The 18939-nt window shown below is 41.1% G+C and overlaps 1 protein-coding gene across 1 annotated transcript in view; it reads left to right on the forward strand.

Annotated features, from left to right (window-relative positions):
* Positions 1 to 1008: 1008 nt before the first annotated feature.
* The window catches only part of AR (androgen receptor), a 278626-nt gene continuing 260695 nt past the window's right edge, over positions 1009 to 18939 (forward strand). The window contains exon 1 of the mRNA XM_057496084.1: positions 1009 to 3712. Coding sequence (XP_057352067.1) covers positions 2202 to 3712 — 1511 coding nt within the window. The 5' untranslated portion in view covers positions 1009 to 2201. The remainder of the gene's footprint in view (positions 3713 to 18939) is intronic.

Below are 18939 nucleotides of genomic sequence, written 5' to 3' on the forward strand. Positions count from 1 at the left end.
AGGTCTACCCTTCCATTTCCTCTAATCTTCCATTTCCACCTGTCTCTCCATCTTCACATGGGAGGATAGTATGCCTTCTCCAAAGGAGCATTTGCAGTATCCCATGCCACCCTCTACTCCTGGCTGTCCACCAAGAGGAAGAAAAGCAGCCCTATGTAGGTTTCATTCCTTGAGTAGCACAGTTTGCAAGGTTAAAATATGCAAAGATAACTTGGAAAAGCGAGTGCCTGTACATAAGCAAACGTCTCAAAACCCTGGACAAAATCGAGGTCCCTGTGTAAATGACAAGTGTTTCTGATATTTGTGTGATTGCCTGTTTGTCTGGGTGATTTTACCTTTCCATGTCTAGATAAGTGAGAAGTGTGTGTTAGAGGCAATCCCAGACAGGAAAAAGGGAAGAGAAGAGGTTAGAGATGACCTCTGGTTCTCAGGCAGAGGATTCCTAGAGCAACTGGCAGCATGCCTCACAGCCAAATCTGCACCTATGGTGAAATCTGAAGGGTTTCAACAAGTACCTGTTGGCTTGATGTTAGCTTGTTTCTCAGTTTGTAGGAGACCTTCCTGTGTACACCTCTCTGCCCTGAACATAGAACCTGGCTGAAGGAGGTGGTATTCCTGTCACCCCTTCGCACTGCCTCCCCACTCCCACACAAGCACTGTGTTTATTTTGAGATTGGACTTCGGAAGTGAATCTGCTATGCTGGCCTCCGGGAGCACGGGTAGCCCTCGTAGCCCTGTCCTCAAAATAAAGCTCCAAGTTAAAGCTTTAACCTTGGTGCCTAAAACCTGGTCCAGGAGAGCAGGAGGTATTCACTGAGCTGGAGTCCTCTTTGGCTAAAGCGATTCTTTCAGGCCCTCACCCACGCTGCGCCAGCACTTGTTTCTTCAAAGCCACCCAGCGTTTGTCCGCGGTGAGGGGAGGAGAGAAAAGAAAAGGGGAGGGGAGGGAGGAAGGAGGTGGGAAGGCAAGGAGGCTGGCCCGGAGGGGGCGGGATCCGACTCGCAAACTGTTGCATTTGCTTTCCACCTCCCAGCGCCCCTTCTGAGATTCCGGGGAGCCAGCGTGCTGGGAGAGGCGGAGGGTCCCGAGGAAGCCTGGCGGTAAAAAAAGCCACGAAGGGAGAGCAACCGAGCTAGCCGCTCCAGTGCGGGACAGGCGCTGAAGAGACGCACCGCGTCAACCCCAGCCAGGCTCTGTCGACAGCCAACGCCTGTCGCTGCGCCGCGGCTTCGAAGCCGCCGCCCCGGAGCAGCCCTTTCCTCTTCGGTGAAGTTTTTAAAAGCTGCTAGAGACTCTGAGGAAGCGAGGGAAAGTGCCGGGTAGGACTGACTGCTGGCTTTGTCCTCCTCCCCTCCACCCCCTACCCCCCACCCCCTCCCGCCTGGGTTTTCTCTCCAGCTCTTGCCTCTACCCGCTCCTCTCTGCCACCCCCACCAACCCCTCCTCCCCCTTCTCCAGTTGGCCCTGCGCAGCCAGCCAGAGTTTGCAGAGAGGTAACTCCCTTTGGCTGGTGCGGGCGATCTAGCTGCACGTTGCAAAGCCTGCTCTGTGGAGCCAGGCGACCGGGGAGCCGCTTCAGCACTGCAGTGAAGATCTGGCTGGGGTTAGGCGGCACGCGGGGAGAGCCCCCAGGTTCCCGTCACTCCCTCTTCACGTCCCCTGCACGACCCCGCACCCCGTTTGCTGGACTAGAGATCGAACGATGAAAAGGCGGACAGGGCTTCAGTAGCAAAACCAAAACTAAAAACAAATCAAAACAAAAACAAAGAAGACTCTCCCCCACCCCCCGAAATAAGAAGATCCAAAGCAAAAACAAAGTCAAAACAAAGCAAAACAAAAATAACCGGGTTTCTATTTGCACCTGCTTCAGTGGACACCGAATTTGGAAGGTGAAGGGTTTTCTTTTTTTTTCTTCTTCTTCTTCAAGACTTGAGCATCTTTTGAATCTGCCCTCCAGGTAGTGAGAAACAGACCGTGAATCTAGCAGGGCAGGTGTGTCCAGCGCGTGTATTCCTCTGTAGGAGACTTTGAAGCTCTCAGAGCGCTTTTGTGTGATTATTCCTGCAAGTTTCCTTCCCAAGAGGTTCCCGAAGGTGGACAGCTAGCTGCAGCGACTACCGCATCACAGCCTGTTGAACTATTCAGCAAGAAGGGAAGACGGGATAAAGGAATTAGGTGGAAGATTCAGCCAACCTCAAGGATGGAGGTACAGTTAGGGCTGGGGAGGGTCTACGCCAGGCCGGCGTCCAGAACTTATCGAGGAGCTTTCCAGAACCTGTTCCAGAGCGTGCGGGAAGTGATCCAGAACCCGGACCCCAGGCACCCTGAGACTGCGAGCGCAGCACCTCCCGGCGCTCGTTTGCAGCAGCAGCAGCAGGAAACCAGTACCCGGCAGCTGCAGAAGGAGGGTGAAGATGGCTCTCCCCAAGCCCAGAGCAGACGCCCTACAGGCTACCTGGCCCTGGATGAGGAACAGCAGCCCTCACAACAGCAGTCAGCCCCCGAGGGCCACCCGGAGAGCGACTGCATCCCAGACCCCAGAGCCGCCTCAGCCGCCAGCAAGGGGCTGCAGCAGCAGCCGCCAGGACCTCCAGATGGGGGTGACTCAGCTGCCCCATCCACGTTGTCCCTGCTGGGCCCCACTTTCCCCAGTTTAAGCAGCTGCCCCTCTGATCTTAAAGATATCCTAAGCGAGGCCGGCACCATGCAACTCCTTCAGCAGCAGCCGCAGGAGGCGGTGTCAGAACGCAGCAGCAGCGGGAGAGTGAGGGAGGCCGCTGGGGCTCCTACCTCCTCCAAGGACAGTTACCTAGTGGGCATTTCGACCATCTCGGACAGCGCCAAGGAGTTGTGTAAGGCGGTGTCAGTGTCCATGGGCTTGGGTGTGGAAACATTGGAACATTTGAGTCCTGGGGAGCAGCTTCGGGGGGATTGCATGTATGCCCAGCTCCTTGGAGGTCCACCGGCTGTACGTCCCACTCCTTGCGTACCGCTGGCCGAATGCAAAGCTTCTCGGCTGGATGATGGCCCAGGCAAGGGCGCCGAAGAGACTGCTGACTACTCCCTTTTCAAGGCAGGTTACGCCAAAGGGCTGGACTGCGAGAGCTTGGGCTGCTCCGGCACCAGCGAAACAGGGGGCTCCGGAACACTTGAGATGCCATCCACTCTGTCTCTCTACAAGTCTGGAGCACTAGACGAGGCAGCAGCTTATCAGAGTCGCGACTACTACAACTTTCCTCTAGCCCTTGTGGGGCAGCCGCCGCCTCCGTCGCCTCCCCATCCTCACGCCCGAATCAAGCTGGAGAGCCCTCTGGACTATGGCAGTGCCTGGGCGGCAGCGGCGGCGCACTGCCGCTACGGAGACTTGGCAAGCCTGCAAGGAGGGGGTGCTGCGGTACCCGGCTCAGGCTCACCCTCAGCCTCCACCTCGTCTTCCTGGCACAATCTCTTCACAGCTGAAGAAGGCCAACCCTATGGGCCCTGTGGCCCGGGGGACGGTGGCAGCAACGCAGGCGAGGGAGCGGCTGTAGCCCCCTATGGCTATGCTAGGCCACCTCAAGGGCTGGCGGGCCAGAAAGGTGACTTTCCCCCGCCCGATGTGTGGTATCCTGGCGGTGTGGTGAGCCGAGTACCCTATCCAAGTTCCAGTTGTGTCAAACGTGAGATAGGCCCATGGATGGAGAACTACTCTGGAACTTACGCGGACATGCGGTAAGTTGCTTCTCTCAGACTTAACATGTTTTGCAGCCTAGAGTCAATCTGCATTCTGCCATATCTATCCTCTCCTCCCCACGAGAACACTGCCCCTGGGAGAGCTCAACACAGCTTCACAGAAAGGGCCCGCCTTAAATCTGGAGCCTTTCCTGCACTCCTAGCCTGCCAAAATTTTGAACTTCCTTCTCCGAACCCCCACTGTGCGCCCCATCCCTGCTGCTGACAGTCCTGGGTGCTGGTTAGAGTCCTTCCAGATTCCATGAAAACCCCACCCTCCAACTGCTAGCCTCCTAATATTCTCTCTACCAAGTGATATTTCATGTCCTGAGGGCTTCAAACCTAAATCCAATAGCAAGGGCCGCTTTAGGAAATAAAGCCTCTAAAGCCCTCCACTAATTTTTCTCCTCTTTTCCCCCAGCTCTGAGAACCTGAACAAGAAATATGGGCAGTTTTTCCTCACAGTCTGTTAGTTTTGTCTTTTAGCTTGTGGTGGGCCTTAGAAGGTTAGAAGCAAAAGGACTGGCCCAAGTTTTTCTTAGCCCGTCTCCTCCGAATAGATAAAATGAAGTGCCTGATTAGGGGAAGAAGGTGATCTCTGGGTTTTGAGGGCAGCTATGAAGAAAGGAGTGAAGTCCCTTCCCTGGCAGCAACTGAGAACTTGCCCCAGGGTTGGAGGTCAGCGGAGAGAATCCAATCAGGCAAGATTAGAGCAGGCAAAGGCAGGGGAAAAGCAAAGGACAATTTTCTTGGTAAACACGGGAGGATTTTCCTCCACAGGTTGACTATGGTGGAAGTAGCTGATTGGGTCGTTTTCCTCTTGAAAAGTGTTCATTTTCTCTGTGGATTATAACAGCTTTAGTCCTCTACTTCAAGTTTGCACATAAAGTCAACAATATTCTTTTAACGAACAATTTTAATCAGATTTAAGTCTGACTTATAAAAAGTATTGGGAAAAAAGTTAAAGGATTTCTTGCTATTCCAGTGTGCTCAGAAATCTGCTTTGGAAGGGAGGAATGACACTCTTCAATATATTCCTTCATTTTAAGGGCTTGCATTTTAAAACATGAGATGTTACCTCTGACAAATTGAGTGAGAACTTTCAGGGACCTACGAGCCATAATCTTGCCTAAGAGTTTTAATTAGGACATGAGAAAAGTGGTGACCTATTTTATCTTGCTTATTAAAAATTCTTTCTTACCACAGTTGTTGAGCTTCTTGGAGACTGTGTTGAAGATTTTTTCCCCCCAGCAAACTAAGGTATTAGTCTATCATGCTGAGGAAGGGAATACTGACTGGGGAACTAACTCTTCAGGTCTGCTGGGTGCTGATGTCCTCATGGACTCATGTCATGTTCTGTATTTCTGTAACAAGTTTCTTTTATCTGTGACTTTTCTAAAATTTCTTTGTTAGCCTTAGTATCTTTAGTGACTTAAATCTAGCTGTTTGCTTCCTTCACTGATGCTTCTGTTCTTGGAAGATTTATAGCACTCTGTTAGAAAAGAAAGAAGGAGGAGGAGACAGCTCCTCACCAGGTGTTACATTCTGTTAGGTTTTTAAGGTTTGGTTTACAGGATTTTCAAAGGGTTCATTTATATCATTCAAAGTCTTTTCCAGTTTAAATTGGAGACTTTTTTTTTCTATTTATATGGTGGGATAAAAGGTCTTCTTCATTTTATAATATGTTTACTTGACAGTGTTAATTTTTTTTTTTCTGTGGCTTAGCTAGTCAGCAGAGCCCTCTTCTAATGTGGATGCTTTTCTGGATGTTTAAGGTGCTTCTTGACCTACCGTGACACTAAATCCAGTCACTGAAACCTTTCCTCTGCTGGATGGCCCCCTACCCAATTAACTCAGTTAAAACGGGAAATGAATGATTCCACATACTTGTTAAGGGATGTGTGTCTTCAAAGACATAGCCTGAAATTTTCAAGAAGTGGCTATAGAGAGCAAAAAGTTCTTCCCATCAGGTGTGAAATAAGCTAGATGATTTTATCCCAGTTTTTAGTGGAATAAATTTGTTAGATAAACCTGCTTAAATTAATGACCTCAACTAGTGAAAATTTAGCCGTACCCTAAGGCAAGTATGAAATTATTTAATCTTTCCTAGGTTGTGATTGTTACACTGGTTATGGTAGGTAGTCTAGTGAAAGAAAAAAACTGGTTTTCTTGTCTTGTGGGTTGACAAAGAATTTTCATATCTAGGATGAAAATAGAAAATCCTTGAGTCAGTTGTTTGAAAGTTTATCAGTTTGATCAGAACATAACCAATCCCAATCTAAAAGTTAATATTTTCTTACTTTTTCTTTCTTTCCCTTACTTTGTAGGGACACAATTTGGTGAAAGGCAAGGGATATTTTAAGTCAAAGCCAGAGCGTCCAATCTCTTTGTATTGCATGTATTATGTGCCAATTTTGAGTAAAGAATCTCAAAATTCTAGGTCTTCCAATAACCTGTTGGATTCCTCCCTTTTCCAATTCTGTGTGTGCATTCATACACATTAGCCAATTGTAGGGGGAATTTTTTTTCTAATTTTAGTAACTTCTAGAATAACTCTGTTCTTACACATTTACACTGTTTCTGCTGAGAGGAGAGAGGCCAAAGGATAGAGGCCTAAGGTGGTCTTTTTTTCTTTCCTGATTTAGCTTGTGGTTTGAACAGAAGGAATAATAAAAAGTGATGGCATTTGTGTGCAACCCTGATGAAATTTCATGTAGCTGTCTCCTTTTAGGGGTGAAACAAGACTACAATTTTGTTAATTGCCTGCTGTCTCCTTGACAGAAGTAGGATTCTTTATATCCCAGCAAGCAACACAATAATATGACAAATATTTATTCTTAGAAGTTGAGGCCCAGAGAAGCCCATGCAGGAATTAGAGTTGAGGTTTAGATAGATTATCTACATGCAAAAAGAACATTTTAAATTTTCTCTTGGTAATTTGTTTTGGTCTTCATAATAGGTGATATTTTAGTACTGCTTTGAGATTGGAAAATCCTGCCCTTCTCTATTAGTTATTTCAAAACAAGTCATTTTATTAATTCCCCTTTCCATCTCCTTTCCCTTATCAGTTATCAAGTAGCTTTTTATGACCCTCCTGAAAGGAACAGTTTGTTTTGTAAAGGAGATTTTCCTTTGGGACCAAGATAGACTGATGCTCTCTGTCCTTAGGTCTTGAGGGTCAGTATGTTGGAAAGAAGCATCTTTTCTCCATAGTCAGCAAATAGCTGGTACATTCTCTCTGGGTACTAGTTTTTAAAACTCAAAGACCAAATAGCTGTACTAGGTGGCACCCAATCTGGAAATATGTACAAGATGTGGTGATGGAAGTCTCCTCTTAGTTGTCCACAGAGTAAGTGTTTCAGATCCACCAAAGATTAAAATCCAGGAGAGAGATTTTTAAAGAAGCTTGCAGCTTTCCAATTGCAGGGTCACTTTGAGATGCTTTTTTAAATGCCACTGCTAATTTTACTTCATCAGACTCCCATTTTTTGAACTATAAACTTTGATGTAATATATTGAATTTGGTGGCACATTTTATTTTCTCTTTTAAGTTTTTCCTTGTAATTTTCTCATCTGGTGTACAAAGTCACATTTAAAACAAAGAATTCTTTGGTCTCCTGACTCCCACTTGTTCTGTGGCTTACTAGTTGGAGTTAAGGACATGGACAGTTGTATTATTATTATTATTATTGTTGTTGTTGTTATTTTCGTGGTGATATCATGACTACCAGTTTCATTTGAAGCCCTGTAGGGAGCTGAATGTCAGCTGGGTATGGCAAACATGGGGCTTATTTTATAACCAAACCTGAAATCATGATTATGAAAAATAAAAAGCAATCAAAAATCAAATTTTGTTAGGATGGAAAAGGAAACCTCTCCCCACCCCCTACGTCCACCATTTTCTCTTTGTGTGCTGCCTATCCTGGATTTTCTTATATTCCACTCCTTTCATACTTGTGATGCTGAAACATAAACTTCTTTATACTTTTCAGGACATTTTTCTCATTACACGTGTGGCATGCTGTCACATTTTTTCTTTAATCTGGACAGTAACCCCAGCACCTCTCTTTTAAGACTAGACGACTTGTGGGGATTACAAAATTAATACCTGGACTTGTTTATCTTGAGGTTAGGGCCTGATTCAACAGTTGCTTAGGGAGATGAAGTAGATGGATTTAGCAATTTAAATGAAGTGTTTTGTTGACTGCTGTTTCTTTCTCTCTCTTAATCTCTATCTTTCTCTCTTCCTACTGGCCATTTTGGCAATCTTTTCTCAAAGCCTGAGAATAACTGGACCCTCTGCCCTCTGAGGCAGTTCTGTCTGGGTCAGACCTCCTGTGCACTTCGCAAGCATTACCTGATCTGCATGTGAGGGTGCTTGCTGGAAGTGTCCGGCTTGGTTTTGCTTGGCTACTATGCTGATGCTATGTGTAAATTAATCATTTGAAAACAAAGAAAGGTATTAAAGAAATTATTTTACTTCAGCCTTCCCCTGACAACATTCCATCAAGTTCTGAGACATTGAATTCAGAGCAAGTTATCCTCATCCTAAACACAAAAAATGACTTTTTTTCATTGCTTGTAAAGTTCTGTACAGTTCATTACACGTGTGGCATGCTGCCACATTTTTTCTTTAATCTGGACAGTAACCCCAGGACCTCTCTTTTAAGACTAGATGACTTGTGGGGATTACAAAATTAATACCTGGATTTGTTTATCTTGAGGTTAGGTCCTGATTCAACAGTTGCTTAGGGAGATGAAGTAGATGGACTTAGCAATTTAAATGAAGTGTTTTTGGTATTGGATGGCATTTGCCGTATTAAAGAGAACTATGAAATCTCACATTTATATAGCATCCAGCATCTTCCAGTTTATTCAGTAGCACTCATGTAAATTTAAGTGTGCCAGGAGGGTGCTTAATGAACACACCTTTCCTAGTTGAGGGAGTACAAATAGTTGCATTTTCTTTAACATTTGTTTGCCATGTGGGGAAACCTCTGTGGAGCAGCACTTCTAGCTTTTTTTCTCAAAGCTTTCCACCTGACAGATGATGTTTGATATTTGTTTCTCAGTAAGGGTGGTTGCTGCATAGAAATGATAGAATGTGAATTAAGCAAAATTCCTTGCACACTCACAGGTGCCTCCAGCCCACCACCCTTTATCACACCGATTCCTGCTGTCAATCTGCTGGCCACAGCAGGACTGAAAGTGGCTCATCTAGATACACGTATGGTTTGAAGTGCTGGTTACTTGAAAGTGCTGCCCATTTAGATCATGTAGCACCAGAGTTTTATCAATCCACTCATTAATTGATGGACATTAGAGTGGTTTCCACCTTTTTGCTATTATGAATGATACTGCTCTCAACACTCATGTACAAAGTTTTTATGTGAATGTACATTTTCAGTTCTTTTGTGTATATACCTAAGAATGCAGTTTCTGGGTTATATGGTAACTGTTTAACCTTTTGAAGAACTCTCAAACTATTTTCAAAAGTGGCTGCACCATTTTACAATCCTACCAGCAATGTATGAAGGTTCCAGTTTCTCCACATCCTGCCAATACTTATTATCTGTTTTAATTATAGCTATCCTAGTGGGCGTGAAGTGGCATCTCAAAATGATTTTGATTTGCATTTTGCTAATGATTAATTAAGCATATTTTCTTGTGCTTATTGGCTATATATCTTATTTGTAGAACTAGCTATACATATGCTTTGCTCATTTTTAATTGGGTTATTTGTCTTTTTCTTACTGAGTTGTGAGAGATTTTAATATATTCTGCACACAAGTCCTGCAACAAGTTATGATTGTGAATATTTTATTACACTCTGTAAGTTGTCATTTCACTTTCTTGATAGCATCCATTAAAGCAGAAACATTTTTAATTTTGATGAAGTCCAATCTATTCTTATGTGGCTTGTGATCTAAGAAGGCTTTGTGTAATCCAAGGTCACAAAAATTTACACCTAGGTTTTCTTCTAAGAATTTTATAGTTTTAGCTGTTAAATCTAGGTTTTTTATTAATTTTGAGTTAATTTTTATGTAACTCATAAAATGTGAGTAAGGCTCCAACTTTATTCGTTTGCATGTAGATATCCAGTCATCACAGGACTATTGGGATGTTCTTTCCCAATTTAACTGTCTTGGCCCTCTTTGTGAAAATCAGTTGACTGTTAATGTGAGAGTTTATTTCTGGACTCTGAACTATATTCTACTGATCTTATACCAATACCACAGTCTTCAATACTGTAGGTTTTTAAGTAAGTTTTGAAATGAGGAAGTGTGAGTCTTCCAACTTTATTCTTCTTTTTAAAGACTGTTTCTCGCTATTTTCAGTCCCTTGAATTTCCGTGAGTTTTAGGGTCAGCGGGTCAATTTCTACAAAGAAGCCAGCTTGGATTCTTGTAGAGACTGCACTGAATCTATAGATCAATTTGGGGAGTGTTGCCATCTTAACAATGTTAATTCTTCTGATTCATGACCATGGGACATCTTTTCATTTTTTAACAATGTCTTATAGTTTTAAGAGTATACATTTGGCACTTCTTTTGTTAAATTTATTCCTAAATATTTTAATTTTGATTCTATTATGAATAGAATTGTTTTATTAATACCCTTTCTAAATTGGTCATTGCCAGCCTATAGAAGTATAATTGATTTTTGTATACTGACCTTGTATCCTGCAACCTTGCTGAAAGGACATAAGTTTTGAACACCTCTGGGACCTAAAAGGCAGAAGGTTTCTGCTGCTGTGATGAAAGTTAAAGCATACTTTATTCATCCTGTCTGAAGTCTGCATAGAGACACTGTTCTTAACTTTCCTCAGCTGTGAACTGGAATTGATAATATCAGCCCCTTCCTGGATGAATAGAAGAGTGTCCCTAAAATTTTCAGGTATTTAGAGAACAGCAGGAAGAAACCTAATAAGGCTTATGTGGTTATTAATCCTCATTTTAGTATTTGGATTTGGGAACTATGTGCAAGGAAAAGAATCATTTCTATACAGAAAACTAACAAGAAAAGGGAACAAATGAAAACTAGAGCAAATAAATCACTAGCTATATTTGACTTATATTTAGTTTTTTTATAAAGAGCCAGAGCCATTATTTTATGTTTTTATATGTTATCCTTTGGATAAAGTAAATGTCCCTACTCCTTCTGGTGTGTATTTCTACATGAAGAAATGCTTCACTTACTCTCATATAATTTGGATTTCTTTTGGAGAATGCAGTTCATAGCTGTAAAGCAGAGATAAAATTTACCTATAAAGGGACTGAACTTTGACATCATTAACACTCCAGGCTAAGGGTCATATCTAATTAGCTACAGCTTTTGTGTCCTGATAATGGTAAGCAAATTGCAAGCTACCAAACAAAAGGTCCTCTTGTGAGCTAGCTATCTTCAGTGATGACCCTATTAAAGTGATCTTTAAAAAGTATCCATTAATAACCCACTTTTCATTAGCACCTACTATATACCCAGCTGTGTGCTAGGAGATCAGGACAAAGGGGACACAATTCTAGGAAAATCTTGGGTTGCTGCCCTAAGGAGCTTAAAGCTACTTGAAAAAGCAAAAATGAAACAGAATATCAACACCATGATGCCAGTATGATGAAATGCTGGATTGTATCATACAAATTTTTTATTTTTATCTTTTTGTTCATATATTTTTCTTTACTGAAGTATAATTGATATATAATATTATACTCATTTCAAGTATACGACAGTGATTCAACAGTTATATGCATTAATAAATGCTCACCCCAACTAGTGTACTTATTATCTTCCAACATATAAAGATGTTATAGAATTATTGACAATAATTTCTATGGTGCACTTTAATCCCTGTGATTAATTTCTATTATGATTGAGATTTTGTGCCTCTTTATCCTCTTCACCTATCTCAACCACCCACTGCAACCCTTACCCCATGGAAAACACCAGTCCCTTCTCAGTATCTATGAGTCTACTGCTCTTTTCCCCATCTTGTTTTGTTTTGCTTCTAGATTCTACATGTAAGTGAAATCATACAGTATTTGTGTTCTTCTGCCTGGTTTATTTCATTTAACATAATAATTTCTAAGTCCTACATTATCACAAATAGCAGGATTTCTTTATTTTCTATGGCCGAATGATATTCCATTGTATATATGTACCACTTCTTCTTTATCCATCCATCTATTGGTGAACATTTTGGTTGCTTCCATACCATGGCTATTGAAAATAATGTGGCAATAAACATAGAGGTGCATATGTCTTTTCAAATTAGAGATTTTGTTTTCTTTGAGTAAATTCCTTGAGGAGGTATTCTTGGGTTGCTTGGTATTTTTTTAAATTTTATTTTATTTTGTTATCATTAATCTACAATTACATGAAGAACATTATGTTTACTAGGCTCTCCCCTACCCCAAGTCCCCCCCACAAGCCCCATTACAGTCACTGTCCATCAGCATAGTAAGATGTTGTAGAATCACTACTTGTCTTCTCTGTGTTGCAAAGCCCTCCCCTTTCCCCCATCCCCCACATTATACATGCTAATCATAATAACCCCCTTCTTCTTCTCCGCCCTTATCCCTCCCTACCCTCCCATTCTCCCCAGTCTCTTTCCCTTTGGTAACTGTTAGTCCATTCTTGGGTTCTGTGATTCTGCTGCTGTTTTGTTCCTTCAGTTTTTCTTTTGTTCTTATACTCCACAGATGAGTGAAATCATTTGGTATTTGTCTTTCTCCGCTTGGCTTATTTCACTGAGCATAATATCCTCTAGCTCCATCCATGTTGTTGCAAATGGTAGGATTTGTTTGCTTCTTACGGCTGAATAATATTCCATTGTGTATATGTACCACATCTTCTATATCCATTCATCTACTGATGGACACTTAGGTTGCTTCCATTTCTTGGCTTTTGTAAACAGTGCTGCGATAAACATAGGGGTGCATCTGTCTTTTTCAAACTGGAGTGCTGCATCCTTAGGGTAAATTCCTAGAAGTGGAATTCCTGGGTCAAATGGTAAGTCTATCTTGAGCATTTTGAGGAACCTCCATATTGCTTTCCACAATGGTTGAACTAATTTACATTCCCAGCAGCAGTATAGGAGGGTTCCCCTTTCTCCACAACCTCGCCAACATTTGTTGTTGTTTGTCTTTTGGATGGTAGCCATCCTTACTGGTGTGAGGTGATATCTCATTGTGGTTTTAATTTGCATTTCTCTGATAACTATCGATGTGGAGCATCTTTTCATGTGTCTGTTGGCCATCTGAATTTCTTCTTTGGAGAACTGTCTGTTCAGCTCCTCTGCCCATTTTTTAATTGGATTATTTGGTTTTTGTTTGTTGAGGTGTGTGAGCTCTTTATATATTTTGGATGTCAAGCCTTTATCGGATCTGTCATTTATGAATATATTCTCCCATACTGTAGGGTGCCTTTTTGTTCTATTGATGGTGTCCTTTGCTGTACAGAAGCTTTTCAGCTTGATGTAGTGCCACTTGTTCATTGCTTGGTATTTTTATTTTTAGTTTTTTGAGGAATCTCCATACTGATTTTCATAGTGGCTGTACCAATTTACATTCCCATCAACAGCGTAGAAGGGTTCCCATGTCTCCACATCCTCACCAACACTTGTTATTTCTTGTCTTTTGGAGCATGCATATTCTAACTTGTGTGAGGTGATAGGTTATTGTGGTTTGATTTGCATTTCCCTGATGATTAGTGATGTGAAGCATCTTTTCATGTGCCTATTGGCCATCTATATGTCTTCTTTGGAAAAGTGTCTGTTCAGGTCCTCCACCCATTTTTAATCAGATTATTTGTTTTCTTGTTGTTCAGTCATATAAGTTCTTTATATATTTTGGATGTTAAACCCTTATTGGATATACAATTTGTGAATATATTCTCCCATACTACAGGTTGCTTTTTTATTTTGTTGATGGTGTCCTTTGCTGTGCAGAAGCTCCTTAGTTTGATGAAGTCCCACTTGTTCATTTTTGCTTTTGTTTTCCTTGCCTAGGAAAACATGTCCAGAAAAAAATTACTCATACTAATTTTCAAGAAATTTTTGCATATATTTACTTCTAAGAGTTTTATGGTTTCATGTATTATATTTAGGTCTTTAATTCATTTCTAGTTTACTTTTGTGTATGGATATAAATAGTAATTCAGTTTCATTCTCTTGCATATAGCTATCCAATTTTCCCAACATTTATTGAAGGGATTGTCTTTTCCCTATTGCATGTTCATGGCTCCTTTGTCATATATTAATTAACCATATATGGGTGGGTTTATTTCTGGGCTCCCTATTCGGTTCCATTGATCTACGGGTCTGCTCTTGTGCCAGTACCACACTGTTTTGATCACTATAGCTTTATTGTATAGCTTGAAGTCAGGGAGCATAATACCCCCAGGTTTGTTCTTTCTCAGGATTGCTTTGGTTAATTGGGGTCTTTTGTGGTCCATATAAATTTTGGGATTATTTGCTCTAGTTCGTTTAAAAATGCCTTTGGCATTTTGATAGGGTTTGCATTGAATCAGTAAATTGCTTTGGGCAGGATGGCCATTTAGACAATATTAATTCTTCCTATCCAAAATGGGATAAATTTCCTTTTATTTAAGTCTTCTTCAATTTCTCTCATCTGTGTCTTATAGTTTTCAGAGTATAAGTCTTTCTCCTTCTTGGTCATGTTTATTCCTAGGTATTTTATTCTTTTTTATACAACTGTAAATGGAACTGTTTTCTTGATTTTCTTTTCTGCTAGTTCATTGTTAGTATATTGGTATGGATTTTTTAAATGCAGATGTTCAAAAATGATCAGTGTAGCCTGAAGCAGTTACCGTGATCAGCAATATTACCTGTGGCTGCTTTTATCCTTCATGGATTAGTTGGTGACATGATTGAACGATAGATATTGTTGAATATCTCAAACAACAGGAGGTTGTATCTCTGGAAAGACAATGAAGAGTGAACTCAAGTAAGGGGTTGGAATTTATTTCTTCTTTTTAATAGTGCCACCCCAGTCGAGTTAGTAACTGGTTTCTTTGGCTATATTATTGCATTTGCTAAGAACATGCTTTGATGTCTTTGAATATGTAAGTCTGAAATAAAATGAGGAATTAATTTAAATTGAGGGTGATTAATGGGTCTAAGTTTGGCATGAAAGCCAATGAGGATACTCACTGTGGTGGGCAGATCAAGGATTATTATTCTACTCTCTAGTTTGCATTGATCATGGAGGCTTGCTTTGAGGTTCTGTATAAATGGGGTCTCAGGATGTTGGTCAAGGGAGGGAAGTGAGAAGCACAGATCAAACAATTATTGGAGTTAAGGGCACATGACTTTTTAAAATAAGGGCTTTGCTGAATTAGACTGTAGATTTTTGAAATGGCCCATCCCTTAATCAAGTAGGTTACTTGTGGAAGTGTAGTTCTACCATTGGCCACTAGGGGGACTGCAAGTGTCCTGTGGCAGGATTTCCCTGGGAATGGTGGCCTCGGGTAATTCAACACATCATGGGATAACTTAAGTGAGAACTGCTTAGTACCAGATAACAAAAAAAAAACTATCACGGTGCTTACTATTTTATGTGGGTTCTTTCCCAAGATGCAAAACATTTTTTAGCAAAACTGCTTGAATCTTTGAGACCTTTTTCTTAATGTGGAGCAGGGAACAGTGACATTGGACAAATTCCAGTAGCACTCCACAGTTTACAGAGCAACTTCATATCCCATTATTTCACTTCAGCCTCATTTCTACCTTATATAAATAGCCAAGTTTTATGGTATTATAATACTCTCATACTATTATAATACTGTTATTCCCATTGCAAATATGTTCAGAGAGGTTAGGTAACATGTCTAAAGTCAAATGACTTCAGAGAGGCAGAGCTGGGATTTAAGTCTCACTCTTTCTCCCTAAATTCAAGTGTTCCTTTTTCTTTTAAATCACACATCACAGCTCTCTTGCCTCACTGATTTCAATTAGGAGATTCAGAGAGGCAAAGGAAACTTAACTGACATCAGTAATAGGTACTCATAAAGTTCTTAAGGCTTCTGGGTCTCTTAATCACTCACAGATGGATATGGATGAATTGGGTTGGGTGGAAGTGCCAGGTGACAATAACCTTGCTATCCTACTTTATAGACTACATTTTTTAAACAAATACTTATTGAGCATTTACTATATCCCAAATTCTATACTAGGTACCAATGATACAGCAATAAACAAGGCAGACAAAAATTTCTGCCTTCATGGAGTTTACAGTTTAGTGATAAGAAATGCATAGGATATATCAAAGGATGGTAAGTGTCATGAAAAATCACTTAGCAGGGTGATTAGAGATTGATAGTGGCAGGAACTATTTAATATTTGTTGGTCAGGGAAAGCCTTACTGAGAAAGTAGTATTTGAGTAGAGACCTGAAGGAAATGAAGAAGTTAAGCCATAAGGATATCTGGGGTTAGAATATTCCAGACACAGGTAGACACAAATGCAAAGAGCCTGAGGCAAGAGTACACTTGGTGTGCTGGAGGATAGCAAGGAGGCCTGTATAGCTAGTCTAAGTAATTTGAGAGTGATAAGAGCTGAGATCAAAGTTAATGAGGGGCATCACAGGTCTTTGATAAAACTTTGGATTTTACACTCTGATATGGGAAGCCATTGGAAGGTTTTGAGCATAGGAGTAACACCATCTGACTTACATTTTAACAATATCCTTCTTCTAAATAACATCTACCACTTTATGATAGTTTATACATTTGTTTGTTTACGTATTGTCCATGTGGAGAAGAGACCATGGGTACAAGGGGGAAGCAGGGAGATGAAGCTATTGCAGCAATCCAGGTGAGAGATGATGGTGGTTTAGACCAGAGTGGAATTGGTGGAGATGAGAAGTGGCTGAATTCTTGGTGTGTAGAACAGATAGCATTTACTGACAATAGATTTTCTTTATGAGAAAAAGAGAGGAGTCAAGGCTTATTGCCAAACTTTTAATCAGAGCAATTTTAAAAATGTGATTACCATTTACTGAGATGGTGAAGATTGTGGAGTAGGTATATGTGTGTGGGGGGGGGGCAAGAGTGTAGGAATCAAGAGTTTGATTTTGAATGTATAAAGTCTGAGTTATCTGGTGAACATCCTGATGGCTTCTTCTCAATTTTCATGGAGTATCCTCAGCTTTCCTGCTCTTCAAGGAAATTAAAAGGGACCTTAGAGATCACCTAGGCCTTTGCTGCTCTTTGCCTTCTCCCCTTTTACTTTATAGAGGCCCGGAGAGGTAGAATGTTGTTCATTGCAAAACAACAAGCTAGAAACAGAACTAGAGCACACACTCAGTTCTTCTGGATTCCAACTTGGCACTTTTTTCCTTAGTGTTATTCTGAGACCTCTTCTTCTTGTCCATATCTTAAATGAGGTAAGTAAGCTAAATAGTGAATAAAAAACTGGACCACTACACAAATTGGCTGCTGTGTCCAACCAAACCAAAATATTATTGTTTTTACTGAACCATATCCCAAAATAACTTATCCATGAAAACCACAGCAAACTTGTGAAGGCTACTGAGCTTTGATCAAACCTATAACCTACAGAGAATCTGAGCAGAAATGGTCTGAGATTGTAGGATATTACAGTTTATGGTAAACTGGGAGATCATCTTGTCCAGCTAGATAATTTTACAGATGAGGTGCGTGAAGCACAGAGATGGGAAGGAACTTAACCAAAGTCACACAAAGAGCTAGTGCCTTTTCGTCAGAGCCTGTCCTGAGGGTTAGCTATCTGTTGCTTCCTTGGAAAAGTCTATGTTAGAAAACTTATTCCCCACTCAGAACAAATAATTATAATAATAGTAATAACAATGATAGCACCTACTGTGTGCCAAATTTTGGTGTCTTTCTTACATGGATTATCTCATTTACTTTTCTCACTACAACCTTGGTAAATAGTCCCAGAGAGGTTATGTAACTTACCCAAAGGTTACACAGCTAGGAAGTTGCAGAGCTTTTGTGCCTACCCAGGAAGTCTGGCTTGTAAAAGCAAGGTTCTAATGACTATGATACCAGCAGCTTCTCAGATTAACCAGCCATTCACTGCTACCATCCCCAAACACTGGTGGCTGGGGTGACCTCATTATGTACTGCCCCTATTACAGTCCATTGATCATTACCAAATAGCTGTGTGTCTGGGGATTAAAGTGGAGGTGAAGAGTCATAAAGTGGGTAGTGGAAAGAAGTTGATCATTTACAATAGGGACAGAAAATCAGAACTATAGAATTTATTGAAAAAGATCTGGAGAACTCAGGATGGTTGAAAATCTCAGAGCCCACTACAAACCTGGGCAGTTCAACACTTACTTCAACAGGAGAGTTACCAATTTTAGAAAAATAAAATAGCTGATTTTTGGGGGTGTCGTGAACTGTTTTATGTGCTTTACATGTGTTAATTCATTTAATCCTCAAGATAAATCTCTGACGTATGTGCTATTATCATTCGCATTTTACTGGTCAGAACAGTTAAGTAACATGCCCAAGGTTACAGAACAAGTGGAAGAGCCTATATTAGAATCTAGGCAGCTCAGCTCCACAATTTATATTCTTTTCCTCTACATTTAAAGAAAAGAGTTCTGCTCATATTACAGTATTTTTAATACAAAATCATTGTGCTTGAACTTTAAACATTGAGCAACTTTTATCCTTAAATATACATCAGCTTTTTTTAAGGCCTGTTAGGAGGAAAGGCACTTACCCAAGGTCATATGGCAAGTAATTAACAGAACTAGAAGCATTGTCCAACCTCTAATTAGATGTAGAGGTTGCAAAAACTAAGAGTTGGGAGTAAAGATGGAAATCTTTGATGTCTGGGGACAGAAAGGATTCCAAAACATGTTTTGGGTCCGTTCACTCTATCCCTCCTTCCTTTTCATTTTTGTTTAAAGGTTTACAGTCTGTGGGAGTTTCCAATTGTTCATTTGAAAGCTCTGTTTGATCGGCCTTTGAAATAAAAAAGACTAAATTAGACTGAGATATTTCAGTCACCAACTACCCAATACAGACCAAAAATCTTAACCATGCTCATATTTACAGATGGTATGTCATTTGGTTTGGACACTTACTAGACCTTGCTAAGTGCTGTATTGACTCAAAATATGTCAGGTCAGATGTAGAACTGGGTAAGGTGGGCTCTTTTCTGGGTGTATATTTATTCTTTCAGGTACAGAATTCCCCATCAGAGATGACCCCAAAG

Source organism: Manis pentadactyla, chromosome X (genome assembly GCF_030020395.1).
Source record: "Manis pentadactyla isolate mManPen7 chromosome X, mManPen7.hap1, whole genome shotgun sequence".
NCBI classification, from domain to species: Eukaryota; Metazoa; Chordata; class Mammalia; order Pholidota; family Manidae; genus Manis; species Manis pentadactyla.